The following is a 22,666-nucleotide window of genomic DNA, read 5'->3' as shown; positions in this document are numbered from 1 at the left end:
CCAAAATTCCCTACTGTGCCATATATTACCATAGGCTAGGCCAAACTAGCCTAAATCTAGGGCCCCACGGTAGCGGAACGATGTTGCCCAGGGGCACCAAACTTGGTATAGGGTTACTAGAGGACCCCCAGGGGCCACAACATTTTTTTGGGGCCAATGCTTAATTTTCATGAGGACCTTCATGGCGGTGGAATTTGCCCAACCACCGCAGGACATAGGAACTGCAGAGCCAGGCTTTGCAAATATTTTTAAATAGCTAAGAGTCCAGAGATTCCTGCAGTACTCACCAATCCCCACTCCGCATTAGTGCCCGAGGGCCACACACTCCCAAGGGGCCCCCTAAAAAGCTGACCATAAAACTTCAGGCTAGCGACCTCAAAAATGTAGAGGTGGTAAAGGAAGACCTTCCCTACCTCTGGGCCTCTGGACTAATTTGGGGCCCGATCTGTGGCCCCTCAAATTCCCGATCGCGGCTGCACCATAGATTAACATAATGGGCCAGGCTAGCTTAAATGTAGGGCCCTGTGGTAGCCGAACCACGGTGCTCAGGGGCACCAAATTTGGCACATACATTTGTTTGGGGCCAATGCTTTATTTTCACAGGGACCTGCATTGGGGTAGACTTTAGCTGACCACCGCAGAATAGTCCAATGGTATCCAGCACTCCCTGCTGTGCCGTATGGCCCGGGGGCCACATACTATCAAGGGGCCCTAGAAAAAGTTGATCAGGAAACTTTGAGCTAACAAACCCCAAAATGTTTGGGGTGGTAAAGGAAGGACCCCCCTACCTCTGTGCCAAATATGGCCCCCGGACTCATTTGGGGTCCTAGCTGTAGCCCCTCAAATTTCCAGACTAAGACTCTGCAATAGATTAACATAGCAGGCCAAGCTACTATAAATGTAGAGCCCAAACCACGGGGGTTCAGGGCACCATACTTGGCAAACTTATACTAGAGGACCTCCAGTAGCCACACACATTTTTTGGGTGCAACGCCTAATTTTCACAGAGACTGGCATGGTGATTGAGTTTGGCCAAATATTGCAGAACATAGGTAATGCAATGCCCCGCTTTACGGGTAATATCGGATAGCTAAGACTATGGGGATTAACTACTTGTCGACCAGGGCATAGCCCAATGATGGCTACAGCGTGGTCGGCCTATTCTGGGAGGGCGTACAGAGACATCCGAATCGCGCTTCCCACGGATTGTGTTAAAGGGCCAACGACAGGGGCCATTTACCATGTGATCGCTCCATCCAATGACAGAGCGATCATTTGTCAACAGAACGCTGCATGTCTGGTTTAGCTCTCTCCTCGCACGCTGTACACACCGATGGGCACCGCCCCTACCTCATCCATGCCCATCTCTGCCTCATCCATGCCCATCTCTGCCCTATTTATGCCCACCTGTGTCTCATGCCCATCTGTGCCTAAATCATGCCAATGAGTGCTTCCTCATTTGTGCCTCATCAGTGTGTCCCTCATCATGCAGCCTGTCATTCAGCCTCTGTCCCCGCCGTCATTCAGCCCCTGTCCCTGCCGTCATCCACCCTGTGTCCCCGCCGTTATGCAGTTCATGTCCCCCCGCCGTAATTTGGCCTGTGTCTGTGCCTCCGTCAGAGTCCTCCTTTACATCCAGTGTGTCCCTGTCAGAGTCCTCCTTTACATCCGTGTCCCCATTAGAGTGCTCCTTTACATCCAGTGCTTCCCTATCAGAGTCCCCCTTTATATCAGTGTCCCAGAGTCTCCCTTTACATCAGTGACCCATCAGAGTTCCTCTTTACATCAGTGTCCCCGTCAGAGTCCCCCTTTACATCCAGTGTCCCTGTTAGAGTCCTCCTTTACATCCAGTGTGTCCCTGTCAGAGTCCTCCTTTACATCCGTGTCCCCATTAGAGTGCTCCTTTACATCTAGTGCTTCCCTATCAGAGTCCCCCTTTATATCAGTGTCCCAGTCAGAGTCCCCCTTTGCATCCAGTGTCCCCGTCAGAGTTCCCCTTTACATCAGTGTCCCCGTCAGAGTCCCCCTTTACATCCAGTGTCCCCGTTAGAGTCCTCCTTTACATCAGTGTCCCTATCAGAGTGCCCCGTTATGTGTCCCAGTCACATAGCTCCTTTATGATCCACGGTCAGAGTGCCCCTTTATTATTGCATTCAGAGTGCCCCTTTATTATTGCATTCAGAGTGCCCCTTTATTATTGCAGTCGGCGTGCCCCTTTAGTATTCCAGAGTGCCCTTTTATTATTGCAGTCGGCGTGCCCCTTTAGTATTCCAGAGTGCCCTTTTATTATTGCAGTCGGCGTGCCCCTTTAGTATTCCAGAGTGCCCCTTTAGTATTTCAGAGTGCCCCTTTAATGTGTCCCATATGAGTACTGATCGTAGTATTTCAGGGTGCCCCTTTAATGTGTCCCATATGTGTAATGATCGTACAGAGCGAGTTATAATCCCATATGTGTAATGATCGTACAGTGCGAGTTAATAATCCCATATGTGTAATGATCGTACAGAGCGAGTTATAATCCCATATGTGTAATGATCGTACAGAGCGAGTTATAATCCCATATGTGTAATGATCGTACAGAGCGAGTTAGAATCTCATATGTGTAATGATTGTACAGAGCGAGTTAGAATCTCATATGTGTAATGATCGTACAGAGTGAGTTATAATCTCATTTGTGTAATGATCGTACAGAGCGAGTTAGAATCTGACATTAGATTCTTCCCGCTCTGTCTCTCGTCGAGAAATGCCCCCAACGGACTGCGCACGCGCTACAGAGCGAGTCAGAATCTGACATTAGATTCTTCCCCGCTCTGTCTCTCGTCGGATTGTGCCGCCGACGGACTGCGCACGCGCCAACCCCAGCTGATCTGAAAAATCAGCTGGAGTGACGTCACGCGCTACAGAGCGAATCAGAATCTGACATTAGATTCTTCCCCGCTCTGTCTCTCGTCGGATTGTGCCCCCGACGGACTGCGCACGCGCCAACCCCAGCTGATCTGAAAAATCAACTGGAGTGACGTCACTTACGGAGCATGCGCAGTCCGACCCGGGCATTATCCGACGGAGGGCATTCTTCGACACGACACCGGTCCACACTGCCGCGACTTGTCAGCCTGACAAGTCGCGCTCCCTCGCGGTCCATTGACCGCTACAGGACCCGTTCTAATAGGAGCGACACAAGTCGCTCCGACTTAGAAACAGGGTCCTGTACTACTTCGGGGCGACCTCGGAGCGACTTGCATAAACTTCCATTATGTGAAGTCCCTGCAAGTCGCTCCGAAGTCGTGGTGCATGGTAATGCACAAGTCGCCCCTCGAAGTAGTAAGGAGTCGTGTCGCCTTAGTGTGAACCGACTCTTATACTCTCTGTACAGTTTTCCTTTACTGGTACGTTTCCCATTGCATCAAGGATTTACATTATTATGTTTGAAGGTGGGCCATTGTTGGCCAGCCTGTATTTGTAGGAGGAGTCTGGGGGGTATATATTCCTCCTCCTCTGGCAGGCACATGTTTGGTTGTTTCCTTCTGCTTCTCTAGATTGCAGTTAGCTGTCGTCACTTTCACTTCCGGTTTCCGTTCAACAGAGCAAGGAGCTCTGTCTGTCTTCACTAACAGCAAGGGAAGCCTCCGCTTTCAGATATCAGGTTTTTCTGCTAGGTGGGGGCTGAATGTTGCAGGGAGGGGGAGAAGAGAGGACAGGGACTGCTTCTTACATTCATGAGCAGTCTGGCACTCTGGTTAGTGCACTGCACTTGGTGACATGGGGGAGGGGAGCAGGAAGCAAAGAGCAGGATCCTGGTGGGGGGGTTCACAATCAGAGGCATCCAGCTCTGCTCCGCTTTCATTAACCCTCGCCTCACTTGTCCTGTCATACTGCAAACATTTCTTATAAAAAAAAAAATGTTCCTAGGTTCACCTGCCTCTTGCAGGTGGTTCAAGCTTGTTACTGCCCACCAACTGCTTTGTAATCTATGCCTGATCCAACAAAATATATAAATTAAATAAGGGGATATTTTCAGTGAATTTTCATTTTATTTTTTGTCATTGAGGCTCTCTGTTTGTGACAGCATAGTAACCAAGCTATTGCAGTAAGATACGCATATGGTTGCATTTGACACACACAAGTGTGTGTGTGTGTATATATGTGTATATTATGTATGTATATGTATGTGTGTGTCTTTCGCTATTGGGGATTTTATCGTCATGGTTTCATGCTAGATGGTAGTCCCTGCATTTCTATAATGTTGTTTCAGGTGGATCCTTGGTTATTTGTTTTCTGTGGTCATCACATTGAACCAGGCCCAAAGCGGTAGTAAAGTAATTTAAAAAAACAAAACTCATCCCCCTGCAGATTTAATTCATAATGCACTGGTGTGTGCACTGCATACTAGCACATCATGACAGACGTATCTGCAGACTGAGCCCCTCACGGCTCCCCTTGGCCCTCAGCACAACCCTCTTCTCCCAGTCTTCTTTCTGGGCTCTCAACCTTTGAACACTGGAATGGACAGGCTGCGGTGACATCATTCCTGCACATGTGCACAGGAGTCACATCGCTGCAGCACACAGAGTGGGCTCTAAATGTGATGGGATCTGCGCATGCATGGCTCAAATCACATTATTACTGACAGGCATTTATAACAGAATACACCACTAGGGTCTCCTCTGTTATAACCACTTCAGTGCCGGACACTTTTACCCCTTTCCTGAACAGGACAATTTTCAAAGCTGTGAAATTAAATCACCGCCTGCTTTTTTTTTTTTTTTTAATGCTAAATAAACAAAAAAGAATGAATATTTTGAAAACAAGATGTGTTTCTATTTATTTCTGTTATACAATTTTGCAAATAAATAATCTATCTTCATATATTTATGCCAAAATATATTCTGCTACATTTTGTTGGAAAAAAATAACCCAAATGAGTGTATATTTTTTAATTTCACCCTTCCAGGACGGCCTACATATGAGAGATTGTGGCTCCACCCTACAGGAAACACAACTAATTTGCAGCTGTTAAAAAGGTCCCACCCATCCTTGCGCTTCAGTTCAGTTGTGTTTCCAACCTACTTCGGAACGTTTGTTTTTTTCTTGACCTGAAGGCAAATGAGTGTCTGATAGGTACCCCTGTAAGACAGGTGTGGACGGCCTCTGGGTGGTTCCTCCATATCTCTGTCCTTGGACAAGGGGCTTACAGGTCGCCAAACATGCCAGGTAGTCGGTTACCTTAATGAAAAGGTCCCTCCATACCTGAAGTCCTGTTGTCTCTGCAGGAAGAGTCTCCTCCATTGCTCCTCTATAGCTGGAAACGGTAAGAAATTTGTATTTCCCGCCAAGCGAGTGCGCCTCAAGCCTTGCTTTGAAGAACGGAATTTCCGGTCAGGAGAGGAGGAGCGAGCGGTACCCGGAAGGAAGCTCAAGATGGAGGGGACGCCGGACCCACGAGTACTCATGGCGGATTCTCTGGCTACTAAGGGGCTGAAACACCCCAAAGAGACAAGAACGACCGCACTTCCAATAGAGGAGAAAGCGGCGGTGCAGGTGGCTGCAGGGAATTCAGAGAAACCGGGTAAGTGACTATACCAGTGATGGGGCCGACTGCTGCCTATAGCTGTAGGACAGGCATGCCTTTTTTCCCTGATTAGCAGCCGCAGTGTTAGACAAGTAATGTCTGTTATACACACATGTTTCTCTTTTTATGTTTATGCACAGGTCTTCCCTCAACGCAGGAGGCCCCTGCCAGACCCCCCATTTAACGCAGCCAGCACTAGCATGTCTAAGAAGTGTGGTAACTGTGGGGATAGGCTATCGAGGTCTTACACAAAGCCATTTTGCCATACATGTATCAATAAACTGGCAGGACAGGAAGCATCTGTTTTAATGAAAGATTTCCTTAAATCAGTGCAGGATGAGATGTTAGCTACTATTCAGTCATTCAGGACTACAGCAGCTATCCCTCACACCCCGACACAGGCAGAGGAAATCTCCAGGGATAGTCTATCCTCCCAGGATAGTGTGTGGTCGGGAGCAGGACCCTCTTCTCTCTTGTCAGGGTCCCTACCCATTCCCTTGTCACAAGCAAGGGATGAGGAGGATCCAGGGGAAGGTACCAGTCAGATCAGATCCCATTCCAGGTCAGACAGCGACAGTGACAAGGAAAGGGATAGTTCCAAAAGGAACAAGAGTCTCTTTCCCTTAGATTGCATGGAGAGTCTCCTTAAAGTTGTGCATGCCACTGAAGGGATCTCAACTCCAGCCAAAGAGTCTTCCATTCAGGATAAAGTGTACAAGGGCTTCGGAAGAGCACAGTACAGAGTAATTCCCATTCACCAATCTTTAAAAAACATGATTCACCAGGAATGAAAATTTCCTATGAATGCTCTATCCAGGCCTAAGACCTGGAAAAGGAGGTATCCTTTTGAAGAACAAGAATTGGAGGAGTTTATAAAAAACCCTAAGCTAGACACACCTTTGGCCCAGCTATCAAAAAGATCAGTTTTTTTCCTTTGAAAAAGCTGGTCACATTAAGGATGTCATGGATCACAAAATAAAATTCTTATTAAATAAGGCTTGGGTTTCTAACTCCTATAATATCACTACAGCTCTAGCAGATACCTGTATGGCCAGAAATGCAGATTTCTGGATCGAGGAACTGTCAACATATCTCTACGACAGAGGGAACACAAGACATACTAGATTCCCTATCTGTGATTGGGAAAGCGGTGTCTTACCTAGCAGACTCAGCGGTAGAGTCGATAATAGCCTCTGCAAGAACAGCAGCTCTTGTGAATTCTGCTAGGAGGGCAGTTTGGGTCAAAGCGTGGGAAGGAGATATATCTTCCAAGCTAAGACTTTGTGCCTTGCCTTTTGAAGGGTCTTTTTTGTTTGGCTCTGGTCTGGATGATGTTTTATCCAGATCCTCAGAGAAGGGGAAAAAATTCCCCACTAAGAGGAAGGACAAGTTGGGGAGGTATTCCTTTTGGAACTTCCAAGACAGAAACCAACAAAGGCTTTTCAGGGGACAAGCCAAGAGAGGGGGTCTGGCAAGGGGAAAGCAAAGAACTAACTTGCTGTTCCTCAAACCTGGACCCAACGCTAAGGAGACCAAGTGACGCCAGCATCAGGGTAGGGGGCAGGTTAGCCCATTTTATTCCCCAATGGGAAAACCTCTCAACCAGCCCCTATATTCTCCAGATCATTCAGGAAGGTTACCGACTGGAGATTTCCTCTCAGCCGGTGACAGAAATAACAATTACATATCCCTCAAAAGAAAGACGAAAAAAGGAAGCACTGCTAGAAGGTATTCAAGAGTTAGCAGAACAGAGGGTAATTACACCTGTACCATAAGTCAGGTATTCCAGGGATTTTACTCCCACATATTTGTGGTGCCAAAACCCTCAGGAAAATTTTGTCATAAACCTCAAAAAATTAAACAAATTTCCAATATACAAAGAGTTCTCTATGGAGAACATTTATGCAGTCAGAAAAAATCTCTTAAAAAAACATATTTATGACCACACTGGATCTAAGGGATGCCTACCTTCATGTCCCAATTTGTCCGGAACATCAGGCATTCCTCAGATTCGCAGTAGTGACGGAAGGAAGGACTGCACACTGGCAGTTCAGAGCTCTTCCTTTTGGCTTGGCGGCCAGTCCAAGGATCTTTACGAAGATCTTGGCAGAAGTAGTAGGCCATCTTCATCTTCAGGGCCTAAGTTTGATCCCTTATCTGGACGATAAGTTGATCTTTGCAAGATCAGCAAAGCAGGCCACGGCAGACACCCAAAAAGTTATTTCAGTCCTACAGACGTTAGGGTGGCTTATAAATGTGTAAAAATCCTCAATGGAGCCAGCACAGGTTCAAGTCTATCTGGGGTACAAGATAGATTCCAGAGTGAAGAAAGTTTTTCTCCCAGAGGAAAAGGTGGAAAAAGTGGTCTCGGCGGTGAAAAATGTCTGTTCTCGCCCTCTGTGTTCCAGGAGACAGATCATGAGGATTCTGGGTCTGATGACAGCTTGTATCCCAGCTGTAGAGTGGGCCCAATTGCACTCACGAGACCTCCAATTTTTCCACCTGCTCTCTTGGAACAAGAGACAGGAGTCCCTAGACGAAAAAACTACGCTCTCCCCTCAAATAATATCATCCCTAAGATGGTGGACAGTTCCCCAAAACCTGAGGAAAGGCCGACCCTGGGGTCAAGAGCAACCCTTAAGGATCACCATGGACGTAAGTTCCGAGGGGTGGGGAGCTCACCTAGAGGGAGCTCATGCCCAAGGCACCTGGGATATACAGATAAGTCAGGCCTCATCCAAATACAGAGAGCTGAAAGCGGTGGGAGAAGCCATAAGAGCATTCGAAAGGGACATTTCAGAAAAAGAAGTCCAGATCCATTCAGACAATGCTACAACGGTAGCTTACTTGAATCATCAAGGGGGGACCAGATCAAACACCCTCTTATGGTTAGCTCAGGAGACACTGGGCTGGGCAGAAAAGAGAGTGATTTCTCTATCGGCAGTACACATAAAAGGGAAGGACAACTGGGAAGCGGACTTCCTCAGTCGCCATTCCATCAAGCAGACAGAGTGGGAACTGAACCCCAGAATATTTCAACCTCTAGTTCGAAAGTTTGGTCAGCCAGAGGTGGATATGTTTGCCACTTGGCAGAACAAAAAATTAAGCCGGTTCTTCTCCCTGACACAACAAAAGGATATGCTGGGCCTGGATGCTCTGGCACAACCATGGCACTTCAGGCTAGCTTATGCATTTCCTCCTCAAAATCTGATTCCAAGAGTTCTACAGAAACTCAGTGGATGTCCGGAACTATGTCTCATCTTGATTGCTCCATGGTGGCCAAAGAGGACATGGTTCGCAACTCTGGTATCCCTGTCAGTAACAGCCCCTTGGAAACTCCCAGAGATTCCGGACCTGTTACTACAGGGACCTTTTATTCACCCCAGACCACAATTTTTTCAATTAACAGCCTGGGTAGTGAGCGCCAAATGCTAAAGGTTGTTCAGATAGGGTCATTGATACCTTCCTCCTAAGTAGAAAGCCAGTGACTAGGAAAATGTATTCCAAAATTTGGAAAAGATTCTGTACTTTGCAGAGTGAGAAGAAGAATTCCTCTGCCTCAATCCCCATGATCCTGGAATTTTTTACAGGATGGGGTAGATAAGGGGGTGGCAGTTAACACCCTTAGAGTACAGGTAGCGGCACTTGCTGTTTTTTTAGATAAAAGTCTGGCTAAGGAGCCTTTAATTAAAAGATTTTTGATAGCACAGGGAAGAGCGACCCCGATTAACAGAGCTAATGTTCCAGCGTGGAATTTAAGACATTATCTAGTGAACCTTTTGAACCTTTGGATAAGGTTTCCCTGAATATTTTGTCAATTAAGTTAGCTTTTCTGTTGGCAATTACCACAGCCAGAAGAGTGGGAGATTTATTAGCATAATGTAAGTTTGTCCATTATACTAATTCTCCAAGACAGAGTGATTCTTAGACCAGATCCCTTATATCTACCCAAGGTAGTTTCTTCTTTTCCCAGGAAGAAAGAGATGGTCCTGCCATCATTCTGTGAAAAGCCTAGGTGTGCAAAGGAACGACAATTCCATTGCTTGGATGTAAGAAGGTGTCTTCTCACCTATTTAGAAAGGACCAAAGGATTTAGGAGGTCTAGTCACCTGTTGGTTCTACATTCTGGACCAAGAAAGGGATTGCAAGCATCAAAACCCTTGATTTCTAGGTGTATTAAGCAAGCCATTAGTATGTCTTATATGGTGTCAGGTATCCCCACACCAGCAAACCTAAAGGCACACTCTACAAGGGGCATGGCAACATCCTGGGCCAAAAGAGCAGGAGCTTCCTGGGAGCAGATCCGCCATGCAGCCACCTGGTCCAGTCAAGATACCTTCCTAAAGCACTATCGTGTGGAAGTACTGTCTCAACAAGACCTTGCCTTTGGCAGAAAGGTTTTACAGGCAGTGGTCCCACCCTAAGGTAGGCCTGTATGGATTCCTTTATTATCCTCTCATATGTAGGCCGTCCTGGAAGGGTGAAATGAGAAAACTTACCATTAGTTTACTGGTAACGGTCTTTCTATGAACCCTTCCAGGATGGCCGGCCTACTTCCCGCCCTGAGGTGGCGGTGAGTTAAAAAAAAAAAGAGAAAATGTATATGTATAACTGTGTGTTATTGAATAACTGAGTCCCTATGAAAGTTCGGTTGGAAAGTTACTTTTCTATTACTGAAGCTCAAGGATGGGTGGGACCTTTTTAACAGCTGCAAATTAGTTGTGTTTCCTGTAGGGTGGAGCCAAAATCTCTAATATGTAGGCCGTCCTGGAAGGGTTCATAAAAAGACCGTTACACTAACGGTAAGTTATTTAGTCTATAGGAGAGGTATAGAGTTCCACAAATGTTGGGATATACACTCACCTCCCCCCTCCATACACTCACCGGCCACTTTATTAGGTACACCCTCCCCCCTATACACTCACAGGCCACTTTATTCGGTACACCTATCCCCCCCCCCCCATACACTCACCGGCCACTTTATTAGGTACACCTTGCTAGTAGTGGGTTGGACCCCCTTTTGCCTTCATTCTTGGTGGCATAGATACAACAAGGTGTTGGAAACTTTCCTCAGAGATTTTGCTCCATAGTGACATGATAGCATCACGCAGTTTCTGCAGATTTGTTGGCTGCACATCCATGACGCAAATCTCCTGTTCCACCACATCCCAAAGGTGCAATATTGGATAAGATATGGTGACTGTGGAGGCCAATGGAGTACAGTGACCTGATCTGGTGAGTGTGGAGGCCTTTGGAGTACAGTGATCTGATCTGGTGAGTGTAGAAGCCATTGGAGGATAGTGACCTGATCTGGTGAGTGTGGAGGCCATTGGAGTACAGTGACCTGACCTGGTGAGTGTAGAAGCCATTGGAGTACAGTGACCTGATCTGGTGAGTGTGGAGGCCATTGGAGTACAGTGACCTGATCTGGTGAGTGTGGAGGCCATTGGAGGACAGTGACCTGATCTGGTGAGTGTGGAGGCCATTGGAGGACAGTGACCTGATCTGGTGAGTGTAGAAGGCATTGGAGGACAGTGACCTGATCTGGTGAGTGTGGAGGCCATTGGAGGAGTGACCTGATCTGGTGAGTGTGGAGGCCATTGGAGGACAGTGACCTGATCTGGTGAGTGTGGAGGCCATTGGAGGAGAGTGACCTGATCTGGTGAGTGTGGAGGCCATTGGAGTACATTGATCTCATTGTCATGGTGAAGAAACCAGTGGTGAGATGATTGGAGCTTTGTGACCTGGTGCATTATCCTGCTAGAAGGAGCCATCAGAAGATGGGGACACTGTAGTCATAAAAGGATGGACCTGGTCAGCAACAATACTCAGGTAGGCCGTGACATTTAAACGATGCTTATCCCATCCAGCCCCAGAAGGTTTTACCCCCTTAATGACCAGGCCATTTTTTGCAACACAGCACTGCGTTGCTTTAACAGACGTGTGGTCGTGCGACGCTGTACCCTAATAAAATTGATGTCCTTTTTTTCCCCACACATAGCATTTTCTTTAGATGAGATTTGATCACCTCTGCGGTATTTATTTTTTGCACTCAAAAAACAAAAAAAGAGCGACAATTTTTTTTAAAAAAAAACAATGTTGTTTACTTTCTGCTATATAAGATTCCCAATAAAAATTTTTTTGAAAATCTAAATTCTTTATCAGTTTAGGCCAATTTGTATTCTGCTACATATTTTTGGTAAAAAAAAAAAAAAAAAAATCACAAAAAGCTAAGTTAACAGAAATATAGGGAGAACCAATGCGCTACCTGAGGGGTAGGACTAATGAGCAAGACCAATGGTAAGTGCGAAAAACGTGGTAAATCTGATACAAGAAAAATAATAAATAGAATAGAACAGAAAAAGAAGCCAATTCTATTCAGTGTCTCCACCGTGTACAGTAAGGTATGAAAAAATTAAAAATCGGCGCTTATTGATAAAGCAATACATTAATAAATGGTGCAAAGACGATGTGATGTGATCAAACATGCACAAAAGGGTATGATGCATATGAAAATCCAAAAACCTATGATACATGAAAATGAATCATAATATATCATGTTCAATCTAATAAAGTAAGTGGTGGGTGCACAAATGAATGATAAAGTCAGATGATGAAACCGTGCACAAGCAATAAAACCAATACAAGTGTCCGAAGTAATGGTTCCTCAAATAAAACAAGTGAAAATGTTATTTTAAACAATGTTGCTAGAAGATAAAATGTGTCACTCCTGTGAATAAACGTAAATTGTGTGCAGTGGCCACTCACCTCAATACACACTCAAGTAAGCGTGTTTAAAAGTTACTTAAAGTGTATCCTGGACTTCTTATACTGAAGAATGGATGGTGGGATAACAGATGGAGTGCCTCTTTCCACTCTGCGAGCAGTCCACAGTAATCCTTGCTAACGATCAGCCGTTGATGAGCCTCGCAGATGTATGGATATATCTCGTAGGGGTAATTAAATAGAAGCCATCATGGTGTAGTACATCAATCGTGAATTTTAATAAAAATAAGGACTTACATTCCCCATGGGAACCATTACGCTATTTTATCCGGCAATGGTCACCCCAGTCTCCTATCCCTTGAGAAAGTCGCGTGCGTAGTGACGCAACACGCCGGGAGACGTCACTTCCGGTTTACGGCCGTTTTACACCGCATCTGCGGTCAGCGTTTGTTCTTGTACCTTTATGTAAGTCCTTATTTTTATTAAAATTCACGTTTGATGTACTACACCATGATGGCTTCTATCCGTCAGTAATCTGACTTTCTGTTAGAGGGTGGACTTCATGGTCCTACTGTAGGCAGGAATGTAGCCTCCCTCTCTCCCGCTTCATGGTCCTACTGTAGGCAGGAATGTAGCCTCCCTCTCTCACGCTTCATGGCCCTGCTGTAGGCAGGAATGTAGCCTCCCTCTCTCCCGCTTCATGGTCCTACTGTAGGCAGGAATGTAGCCTCCCTCTCTCCCGCTTCATGGTCCTACTGTAGGCAGGAATGTAGCCTCCCTCTCTCCGGCTTCATGGTTCTACTGTGGGTAGGAATGTAGCCTCCCTCTCTCCCGCTTCATGGTCCTACTGTAGGCAGGAATGTAGCCACGCTCTCTTGCTCACTCCTGAGATGGACTATTGGATGTTTTGTGTGCAGTGTACATGGCTGCAAATAACATGATAATGAATAGCAAAGATTTTTTGGGGTGTTGGGGTGGAGAGCAAAATTGCATGGGAGCCCCAAGAAAATGTTTGCCCGGGGTCCAATCCATATTAAAGAGTGCCCTGGAGGGAGAGAGAGAGAGAGAGAGAATAGCCAGCAGCATAACAGTCTGTAAGTGATATTCTCTTAATAAATTGCTTGTATTTGACATACTTCACCATGGAGTCTCTCTGTTTGTGTGATGCATACGAGTACAGCATCCTGATACAAAGACTCTAAAGAGGATGGTTTATCCCTGGCTGGAGGCATTCAGTGGATCCACCTTAATCCTGTCCTACAAAGGCTCTCACTGACCCCCTATAACTTGAGGGTCTACCATCTCTGGTAGGAGGTTTGACTCACTAGTGGGTCCGTGTGTATGGTGGAGGTGTCTTTATCGTAAGAAGTTCAGATCAGGATCCCTCTGATATTCCAATTTTTGGATGATGCTTATTGGACTGTTTTTGGCCCATTAAACATTGCTGTTGGGACTATAATCTGCACAGTTATTTTGCAATTTTTGCACTATTTCTATATTGCATTGGTGTATCATTGCATATTTTTTATTTACATATAATTTTTTTGCTAGAAACCACCTATTGTGGCCTAATTATTGTTCACTTTATATGTATACAGTTTTATGGTGGCACTTGGAGATAGTTTGATTATTCATGCACTGGTAATTTAATCATTCACCATCATTAACTTTATTGGTATAAGTTTAACACAATTAAGGGTTTATTTATTTATGTGAATTTTAATTTATTGGAGAGCGCGGCCATTATATATTAATATATAATTTTATTCATTCCTTGCGTGTTTTCACGTTCACGCTGCGGCTCCCATTCCTTTTGTTTTCCATTCACTGTGGATCATTTGGATTAATTTGGTTTCACGTTTCATTGCGCAGGACGGTTGGAGCTTAACCCCAATCAACCTTCCCAGCATACCAGTCTGTAGACTATCCATAAAGATCAAGAACAACGGTCTGGCTGATGAATAACAAAATCTATTTTTGTTGGAAAACATTTCCCACACTCAGAACTGTAATAAGTATTTTTATCCATGTGAGACTTTCTGATGTCTGGCAAGACTGGACATCTGTGAAAAACATTTCTCGCACTCAGGACAGGAATATGGCTTCTCCCCGGTGTGAGTTCTCTGATGTTTGCAAAGATGAGATTTCTGTGAAAAACATTTCCCACACTCAGGACAGGAATACGGCTTCTCCCCCGTGTGAGTTCTCTGATGATTGCAAAGATGAGACTTCTGTGAAAAACATTTCCCACACTCAGGACAGGAATATGGCTTTTCCCCCGTGTGAGATCTCTCATGTTTGGAAAGATCAGACTTCTGTGAAAAACATTTCCCACACTCAGAACAGGGAAATGGCTCCTGCCCCGTGTGTTTTCTCTGATGTCTGTAAAGAATGGACTTGTCTGAAAAACATTTCCCGCACTCAGAACAGGAATACAGCTTCTCCTCTGTGTGAGTTCTTTGATGATTGTAAAGATGAGACTTCTGTGAAAAACATTTCCCACACTCAGGACAGGAATATGGCTTTTCCCCCGTGTGAGATCTCTGATGTCGGGAAAGATCAGACTTCTTTGAAAAACATTTACCACACTCAGAACAGGGAAATGGCTCCTGCCCCGTGTGTGATCTCTGATGTTTGTAAAGAATGGACTTGTCTGAAAAACATTTCCCACACTCAGGACAGGAATACGGCTTCTCCATGTGAAATCTCTGATGTTTGCAAAGATGAGACTGCTGTGAAAAACATTTCCCACACTCAGGACAGGAATATGGCTTCTCCCCCGTGTGAGATCTCAGATGTTTGGAAAGATCAGACGTCTGTGAAAAACATTTCCCACACTCAGGACAGGAATATGGCTTCTCCCCTGTGTGAGATCTCTGATGTCTGGAAAGATCACACTTCTGTGAAAAACATTTCTCACACTCTGAACAGGAAAATGGCTTCTCCTCAGTGTGAGACCTCTGATGTCTAACAAGGTTTGATTTTCGTACAAAACATTTCCCACACTCTGAACAGGAAAATGGCTTCAGCCCCGTGTGCAGTTGCTGATGTGTGTGAAGATGGGACTTATGTGAAAAGCATTTCCCACACTCAGGACAGTTATGTGGCTTCTCCCCTGTGTGACATCTCTGATGAATAACAAAATTTATTTTTGTTGGAAAACATTTCCCACACTCAGGACAGGAATAAATCTTTTCATTCATGTGAGACTTCTGATGTGTGGCAAGACTGGACTTCTGTGAAAAACATTTCCCACACTCTGAACAAGGAAGTGGCTCCTGCCCCGTGTATGATCTCTCATGTTTGTAAATAATGGACTTGTCTGAAAAATATTTCCCACACTCAGGACAGGAATACGGTTTCTCACCTGTACAAGATCTTTTGTGCACATCAAGATTGCATTTAAAATGGAAACACTTCCCACACACAGTACAGGAAATTCTCTTATCTGTTGGAAGGACAGCACCATCCCTCACAGTCTGAGGTTCCTCAAGATAAGAGGAATACGATGATCCGGCACTGTCCCTCACAGTCTGAGGTTCCTCAGGATGAGAGGAATACGATGGTCCATCTACACTGTGTGGTGCCGGATGGACATTTGAGGTAGCCGGGTTTTCTCCTGGACTATACTGTGTGATGTCCTCATCTTCTACTTTACAGTCTGGAGACAAAGTGAGACAATCCTCTGAGGTTTTCCTCATCTCCCGTCCATGTACTAAAATAGAAATACAAAGATTATTACTAGACATAAGCAGATTGGTTCTCCTAAATCAAGACTCCGCCCACATCAGGCAGCTTTGTCTCTGAGGATCTTACTATTTCACCCTCAAGGTAACTAGTAAATGGGTCCTCTGATCTCCTACCAGTTCATTTCTTTATTCAAGGACTTTAGTCAGAGAGTGAGGAAACAATGAGAACTGTTTTTTTACAGGAGTGACAGTGATGAGGGGATTATAGGACGAGTGTCCCCACCCCCTCTATCACTCATTGCCATCTTCCCAACACAAGAAGTGCGGCACTTCCTAACTTAGTCCATGATTTAGTCATGAATAAAAGCGGGGCTGAGCCCCACCAGAGGTCAGAGAGTGAGGATGGGGGAAGACCAACCAAGATAAAGACTGGACTGATTCTAAAGACCACTATCATTGAGCTATTGACTCCTCCCTAAATATCTCTTCCTATTTAAGGTTCCAAAGTCTGATGATGTTATCACACTATTATCAACATGTAAAAGTCTGTGATCCAATCAAATCATCAGATATAAAGTGTCCAGTTCATAGAAAATGGGTGCAAAAGAAGTAAAGCCTATGTAATGTACAACTTATTATATAGGATACAAAAGTTAGGACTATACAGTATCAGAATTATGTACAACAGAGTATATAGTGCCGGGGTTAGGAGTATGCAATGTACAATATAAATTATATAGTGTAAAGTTCAGGACTAGGTATGGTCTGGATGGAGTCTAACATAAGTTCAACTTAAACACCGGATGTTGTGTGTTCGCCGAACCCACTAACACCCAAGGCGCTCTGCGGCAAGTTCACCCGCCGATGAGTGCACAATTGCAGTGCATTAAGTGCTTCTGATTGGCCAAAGCATGCACCTGACCTGTATGCTTTGGCCAATCACAGCACAGTGTCCTGTCAGAGTCATGATTGGCCAAAGGCAGGGTGTCTTTAGCCAATCATGGCTCAGGTGCTAAGTCCACGCCCCACATTATAGAAGGCTGCTGCTTACACGGCAGCCGTGTATAGTGTGAGATAATAGGAGGTTAGGCAGGTAGTTAGTGGATAGCGAGTTGAGTTAGTTTAGTGCAGTCAGTGTAGTGTTCAGGTTATAAACCAATTTTAAAATGTATGGATATGTTGTATTCCTGGGTCCCCTCTCAGTGCTCCCCAAGTTTTGTGTCCCTGTCACTTTTAGTTCGTGAGCAGTGCCATGCCAAGCTGACCAATATTTCCCATAGACGCCAATGTTAAAGACAAGGAGCAGTGCCATGTCAAGCTGACCAATATTTCCCATAGACACAAATGTTAAAGATGGGGGAGCAGTGCCATGCCAAGCTGACCAAGATTTCCCATAGACGCCAATGAGCACTGAAAGCTGAAAATTGGTCTAGGCAGGAAGGGGGTGAAAGTGCCCTCTATTTACGTGGTTAAGGGGAACCATAGGACAGTTTAAATGGGGTCCCTCCCAAAATCTACACCAGGCCTTTGGGGTCTGGTACAGATTTTAAGGTGAACTCCATGCCAAAATGAAAAAAATAAAATAAAACACGTGGGGTCCCCCCCAAAATCCATACCAGACCCTTATCCGAGCATGCAGCCTGGCATGCCAGAATGGGGGGGAGAGTGAGCGCCCCCCTCCTGAACCAGGCCACTTGCCCTCAACATGGGGATGGGGACAAGGGCCTCTTCCCAACAACCCTGAGCTGTGGTTGTGGGGGTCTGCGGGTGGGGGGCTTATCGGAATCTCGAAGACCCCTTTAACAAGGGCCCCCCCCCCTCCCTATGTGAATGGGTATTGGGTACATCATACCCCTACCGATTCACCAAAAATATTGTAAGAAAATATAAAACACAAGACAGTTTTTGAAAATTCATTTATTCAAAATAAAAAAAATAGTGTCCCCCGATGTAAATACATCGTCAATCACGACGGCCGCCGCACCCGAAAAATAGAAAAAAATTCAAAGACGCTTCTGCCTCTTCTGAGGTGTCCGCCGCATGATGCTCTTGAGCTTTGACAGCTTTTTTATAGGCAAGGGGGCGGGGTCACCCGATTACATCACCCGATGGCACCGCCCCTTCTGACATTTGACGTAAAAGGAATATACAAAATATTAACTAGTGGAAATGAAAAACAGCAGCAACTTCAAGTGTGACCACACCCTAAACAGAATCTATATAATAAGTTGCGCTAACTTGAATGATGGAAAATAAAGTCCATAAAAGTCCATATATGATAGGATCACAGAATTCAGACAGGCTCACTATGGACATACGCTTACCAGAAATGGTAAATAAAAAGGGCAGGTTCTCTAAGATGAATCTCGTCCCCTTGATAGCAGACTGGAACCAATAATCTTGCGTTGATTCAACGGTAATTGGATAAAAAATATAAAACGCAATAGCGTAAAACCCAACACAAATGGTAAAGTGACTTAAACACCAATGTGAGTGATAAAAACTGGATATGTGTGTGAAACTCAACCAGTGTGAAGAACTCAAAAACAATCAAAAGAAAGAAAGGAAAAAAAAATTCCTATTAGGTGGGACACCTATAGGTACCCCTTACCGGAAATAAGTGGAAATATGTGCAAATACATATAGGTGAGGTGCAATCCTAAATCACTCTTTTTTTGGGGATAGACAAATTTGAACCCCATTGGAGAGGGGAACCTTTGGTTAGAGGCATCTCTAAATTAGAGATGACCTGGATACACCGTGCAAAAACGTATGTGCCGTTTGGACTCACAATGACGTTGAAGTAAATGCTTTTATTGATAACTCCTGAAATTACTATATATGAGTATTTTTAATCTTTTCCGTACTATTTGTTTTTATTTAATTTTACTTTACAAATAGAGACCACATCAGCCATAATAACCATTATACTGTGGTATTTATAAGGTGGCACATTGTCAAGATCACTGTACCTTAAATAATTTGTCCATAATTTGCTTGTAATGATGCTTCCTATAAATGTGTAGTTTTGTCCCCCCCTCCCTTTATATATATGAGGATTAAGGTAGCGATTTTTATTGTCATGTGTAATTGTTATCTTATCCTTAGAACTAGCTGCTTTCATATTAAATGTTTGGCCGTAGGTCCGATCGACTCGGTGCTCCTTAGGACTCAGTCGTCCCAGACGTCTGCCCTATTTAAATCCCATACCTAAAATGGCGCTTCTATTGGCCTGAGGAAGGAGCGCATGCTCCGAGAACGCGTCGCCTGCGCCATTACATCACACCTGGAAGTGTAGGCGGGAGAGCTCTGAGTGTGTCCCCAACAACCAGGAAGTGTCGTTTTCCACCGAGCTACGTCCTGAAGATTGTAACCGCTCGAGCCATCCTGAACATTTCACCGGAATGATGGGCTTTTTACACCCCCATGGATTTTCCCATGCCTATTTGCATTTTTCTTTGTGAGTACCTTTTTACATGGTTTTATATGAATAAATCCGTATACTGCACTTAGAGTGGCGCCTGTCTTTCTCCTACAGTTTGCCCCCAAGTTGCTTCTACTTGTCACCAGCGCAGCCTACGGAGTGCTGCTTTGGATTTCTCATATGGACCACTTATGGACCTAATATATGGACTACTAGTTTATGGACCACTGTTTATGGACTGTCAATTTGTGTCCTATACTTTGTGTCCCACAATTTTGTGTCCTATATATTTATTAAATTTATTTCCTGTTATCTAGGTCCCGATTGTGGAATCTGTTAGGTTTCTCATTTTCTCCTCCCTTTGCGCCAGTTTTTTACCTTGATATCAGAGGGGTGGGTGCTGTGTCTGTCAATGGACTTTAGAGAAAGGGATTTTACGGTAAGTTCTTACAAAAATCCAGTTTTCTCTATCGTCCATTGACAGATGCAGCTCTTATGCTTCTTCTACCATTGGGTTATGCTGCCCCCTACAGGTGTCGTACTTGGCAGAAAAAAAAAAAAAAAAACAGTTCAGCACCCCTACGGGGGTTGTCCCTAAAGGCATAACCCCACACACCCTGCTCCATCATACCATTTTTATTGCAAGCAGTGAGAAGAAGACACAAACCATCCCCAGCTCTTATGCTTCTTATACTATTGGGATGTCCCAAAACAGTGTAGGCATGAGGGATGGGAAGAATGCAGACCAAATAGTTAACGTAAACTCAAAAGGCTAAACTTAGCCAACTGGGTAACATGAAGCTCAACCAGGAACAACAGGAGCTCACCCAAGAAAGAAAAAACCTCCTAAAGAGAAACAAACAAGTCTCTTTTAAACAGCAGCCTGCAAAATCTTGCGGCCAAAGGATGCATCCGAAGATGCCAAAAAATCTACCTTGTAGAATTTTGTAAATGTGTGCACAGACGACCAAGTTGCCGCCTTACAAACTTGCACTACTGAGGCCTGATGGCAAAAAGCCCAAAAGGCACTCAGCGCTCTAGTACAAGGCACCTTCACAGGGAAAGGAGGAACCTGACCCTTCAAAGAATATGCCTGGACAACCGTCTGCCTGATCCATCTGCATATAGTTGCAGCAGAGGCAGCCAAACCTTTACAAGATCCCTCAGTAAGGACCAAGAGCATCTGACAAAGAGCATCTGATATCCTAAAAGACTCAGTGACCGTAAGGTTAAACCCTGATCGCTCGAACCACATCCAGAGAGTGCAAAGCAATTTCCTTGAGATGCTTAGGCTTAGGATAGAGTGAAGGCAACACAATGTCTTCATTTAGATGGAAATCCGACACCACCTTAGGGAGAAAAGATGGATTAGGTCGGAGTACCACTTAATCTCTGTGGACCACCAAATAAGGCGAACTACAGGACAGCGCCACCAATTCAGACACTCTGCAGGCAGAAGTAATTTCCACCAGAAAAGCAACCTTCTGGGATAAAGGAAGCCAAGAAATCTCCCTAACGTTCTCAAAAGGAGGCTTTTTTAAGAACAGACAAAACCAGATTGAGATCCCGCGGAGGCAACGGGGATCTCCTCGGAGGAGCCGGATGACGCACCCCCTGAATAAAAGTGCGAATCAAGGCATTAGCAGCCAATGGACGTTGGAAGTAAATAGCCAAGGCCGACACTTGGCCCTTAATAGTGCCCAAGGCCAACCGCTGCCTTTAAGATTCCTACTTAAATACAGTATATGCAGATAGCAGAGTGCGCAGGGATATGCCCACAGAGACCCCAGCACTTTACCACTTCACTGAAAAACCTCCAGAGCCGAACTGTGCAGCAGGAAAGTGAAGGTGAAAGTCACAGCCTGAATAGAATGTGAAAGGTCACGCTGCCTTTATAGCTTCATGGAGCTACACAAAAATAGCTGCCAATGCAAGTCTATGGGAAGCACAGGAAAAATGGCTGCACCATGCAAGTCAATGGGGAGAAATTCTCCTATGCTCACACAAAAAGATGGCAGCCCCCACGGCCTGCCATGCGGTCAGGGGACCCCAAATCGGAGGCCACAGAGGATCTACAACAAGACCCAGCAGGAAAAGGTACCTGTAGGAGGTCAGGACACAGGGCCAGGTATCCTGATAGGCCAGGGGGATCTTTTAGGAAGTACTAGGTCCTATCTTCCCCAGGAGTGGGTCCATGTCCCCCCCAAGACCACTAAGGGATATGGGGGGGGGGGGGCTGTATTTACTCACCATACCATGGACTGGGTGGGCTCCGCTCCGGACTGACCATCTCCCACCCGGAGTGGGGGTGCTGCCAGCCGAGAGGTACTTTGCGACTCAGGGCGTTCCAGGTAGTGGTGTCCCAGCGAGACATCCACTCGCAGGTTTGTCCCAATCTAAAAACGGGGCTCTGTCGTGGCAAAGCATAGTGCGGGACTATAACCTGCACATGTAGGCCAGGCTGGGAGACCTTAAGGATCTAGATTATCCAGTGCGAAACCTCAGCCGGCTATCTCTTGTAGTTCACCAGGAGGATCCCCCTGAACACTAACTAGCAGAAGTGAGTAAAGAAAATAAAACAAAATATTCTTTAAAAGAATAAAAAACTGAGACCGAAGTCCCAGCAGGAAACCTAGGTCCTCCTCCTTCACTAGGCAGAAACAAAACTGGTATGCTGAAGCAGGGTGTGTGGTGTTATGCCTATAGGGACAGCCCCCGTAGGCGTGGTGAACTATTTTTTTCCTGCCTAGTACTACTCCTGTAGGGGGCAGCATAACCCAATGGTAGAAGAAGCATAAGAGCTGCATCTGTCAATGGACGATACAGAAACTGTCTTTTGTGTGTAGCACCCTCCTAGGTAGATGCTAGAGAGAATGTATAGTTTTTGGCTCTGTCTGCCTATCAGAGGAGCTGCAGGCAAATCTATATTGCTAAACAAGCTATATATATATATATATATATATATATATTGCTCTCTGCCTACCAGAGAGCAGGATCTGTTAGTGAGGTCTGCTCAGTATTCGATTCATTCTGTCTAGAGAGTGTTTCACACTGGTCCAATAGAGAGGCATGTTGGACAGTGGGAGGAAACCTGACCAATGTATTCATAGGCTTTGATACAGTCCTGGTGATTGGCAGAGACAGGCTGTCTTGGTGCATTCTGGGATACTGTATAAAAGCCAGGAGCACAAGTGCTGCGGGGTATTTGGCTGGAGAGCAGAGTCCAGGAGGGAGGGCGGCAGCTGCCTCCTCTTCTGT

The 22,666-nt window shown here is 45.3% G+C and overlaps 2 protein-coding genes across 2 annotated transcripts in view; one reads left to right on the top strand and one right to left on the bottom strand.

The window, feature by feature from the left end:
• Window positions 1-22,666, bottom strand: part of LOC309550094 (uncharacterized protein) — a gene marked incomplete at both ends in the record, with an annotated part of 286,669 nt that overhangs the window by 63,741 nt on the left and 200,262 nt on the right. Inside the window, 1 exon segment of the mRNA XM_082250553.1 lies at window positions 14,335-15,717. Coding sequence (XP_082106679.1) covers window positions 14,335-15,717 — 1,383 coding nt within the window.
• Window positions 1-22,666, top strand: part of LOC309549397 (uncharacterized protein) — a gene marked incomplete at its 3' end in the record, with an annotated part of 167,859 nt that overhangs the window by 39,182 nt on the left and 106,011 nt on the right. The window lies entirely within an intron of this gene.

Source organism: Pelophylax lessonae, assembly GCF_965119305.1.
Source record: "Pelophylax lessonae genome assembly, chromosome: 3".
In the NCBI taxonomy this organism is placed as follows: Eukaryota; Metazoa; Chordata; class Amphibia; order Anura; family Ranidae; genus Pelophylax; species Pelophylax lessonae.
Note: the sequence above shows the minus strand (reverse complement) of the source record. Positions and strands in the feature narration are given on the sequence as shown.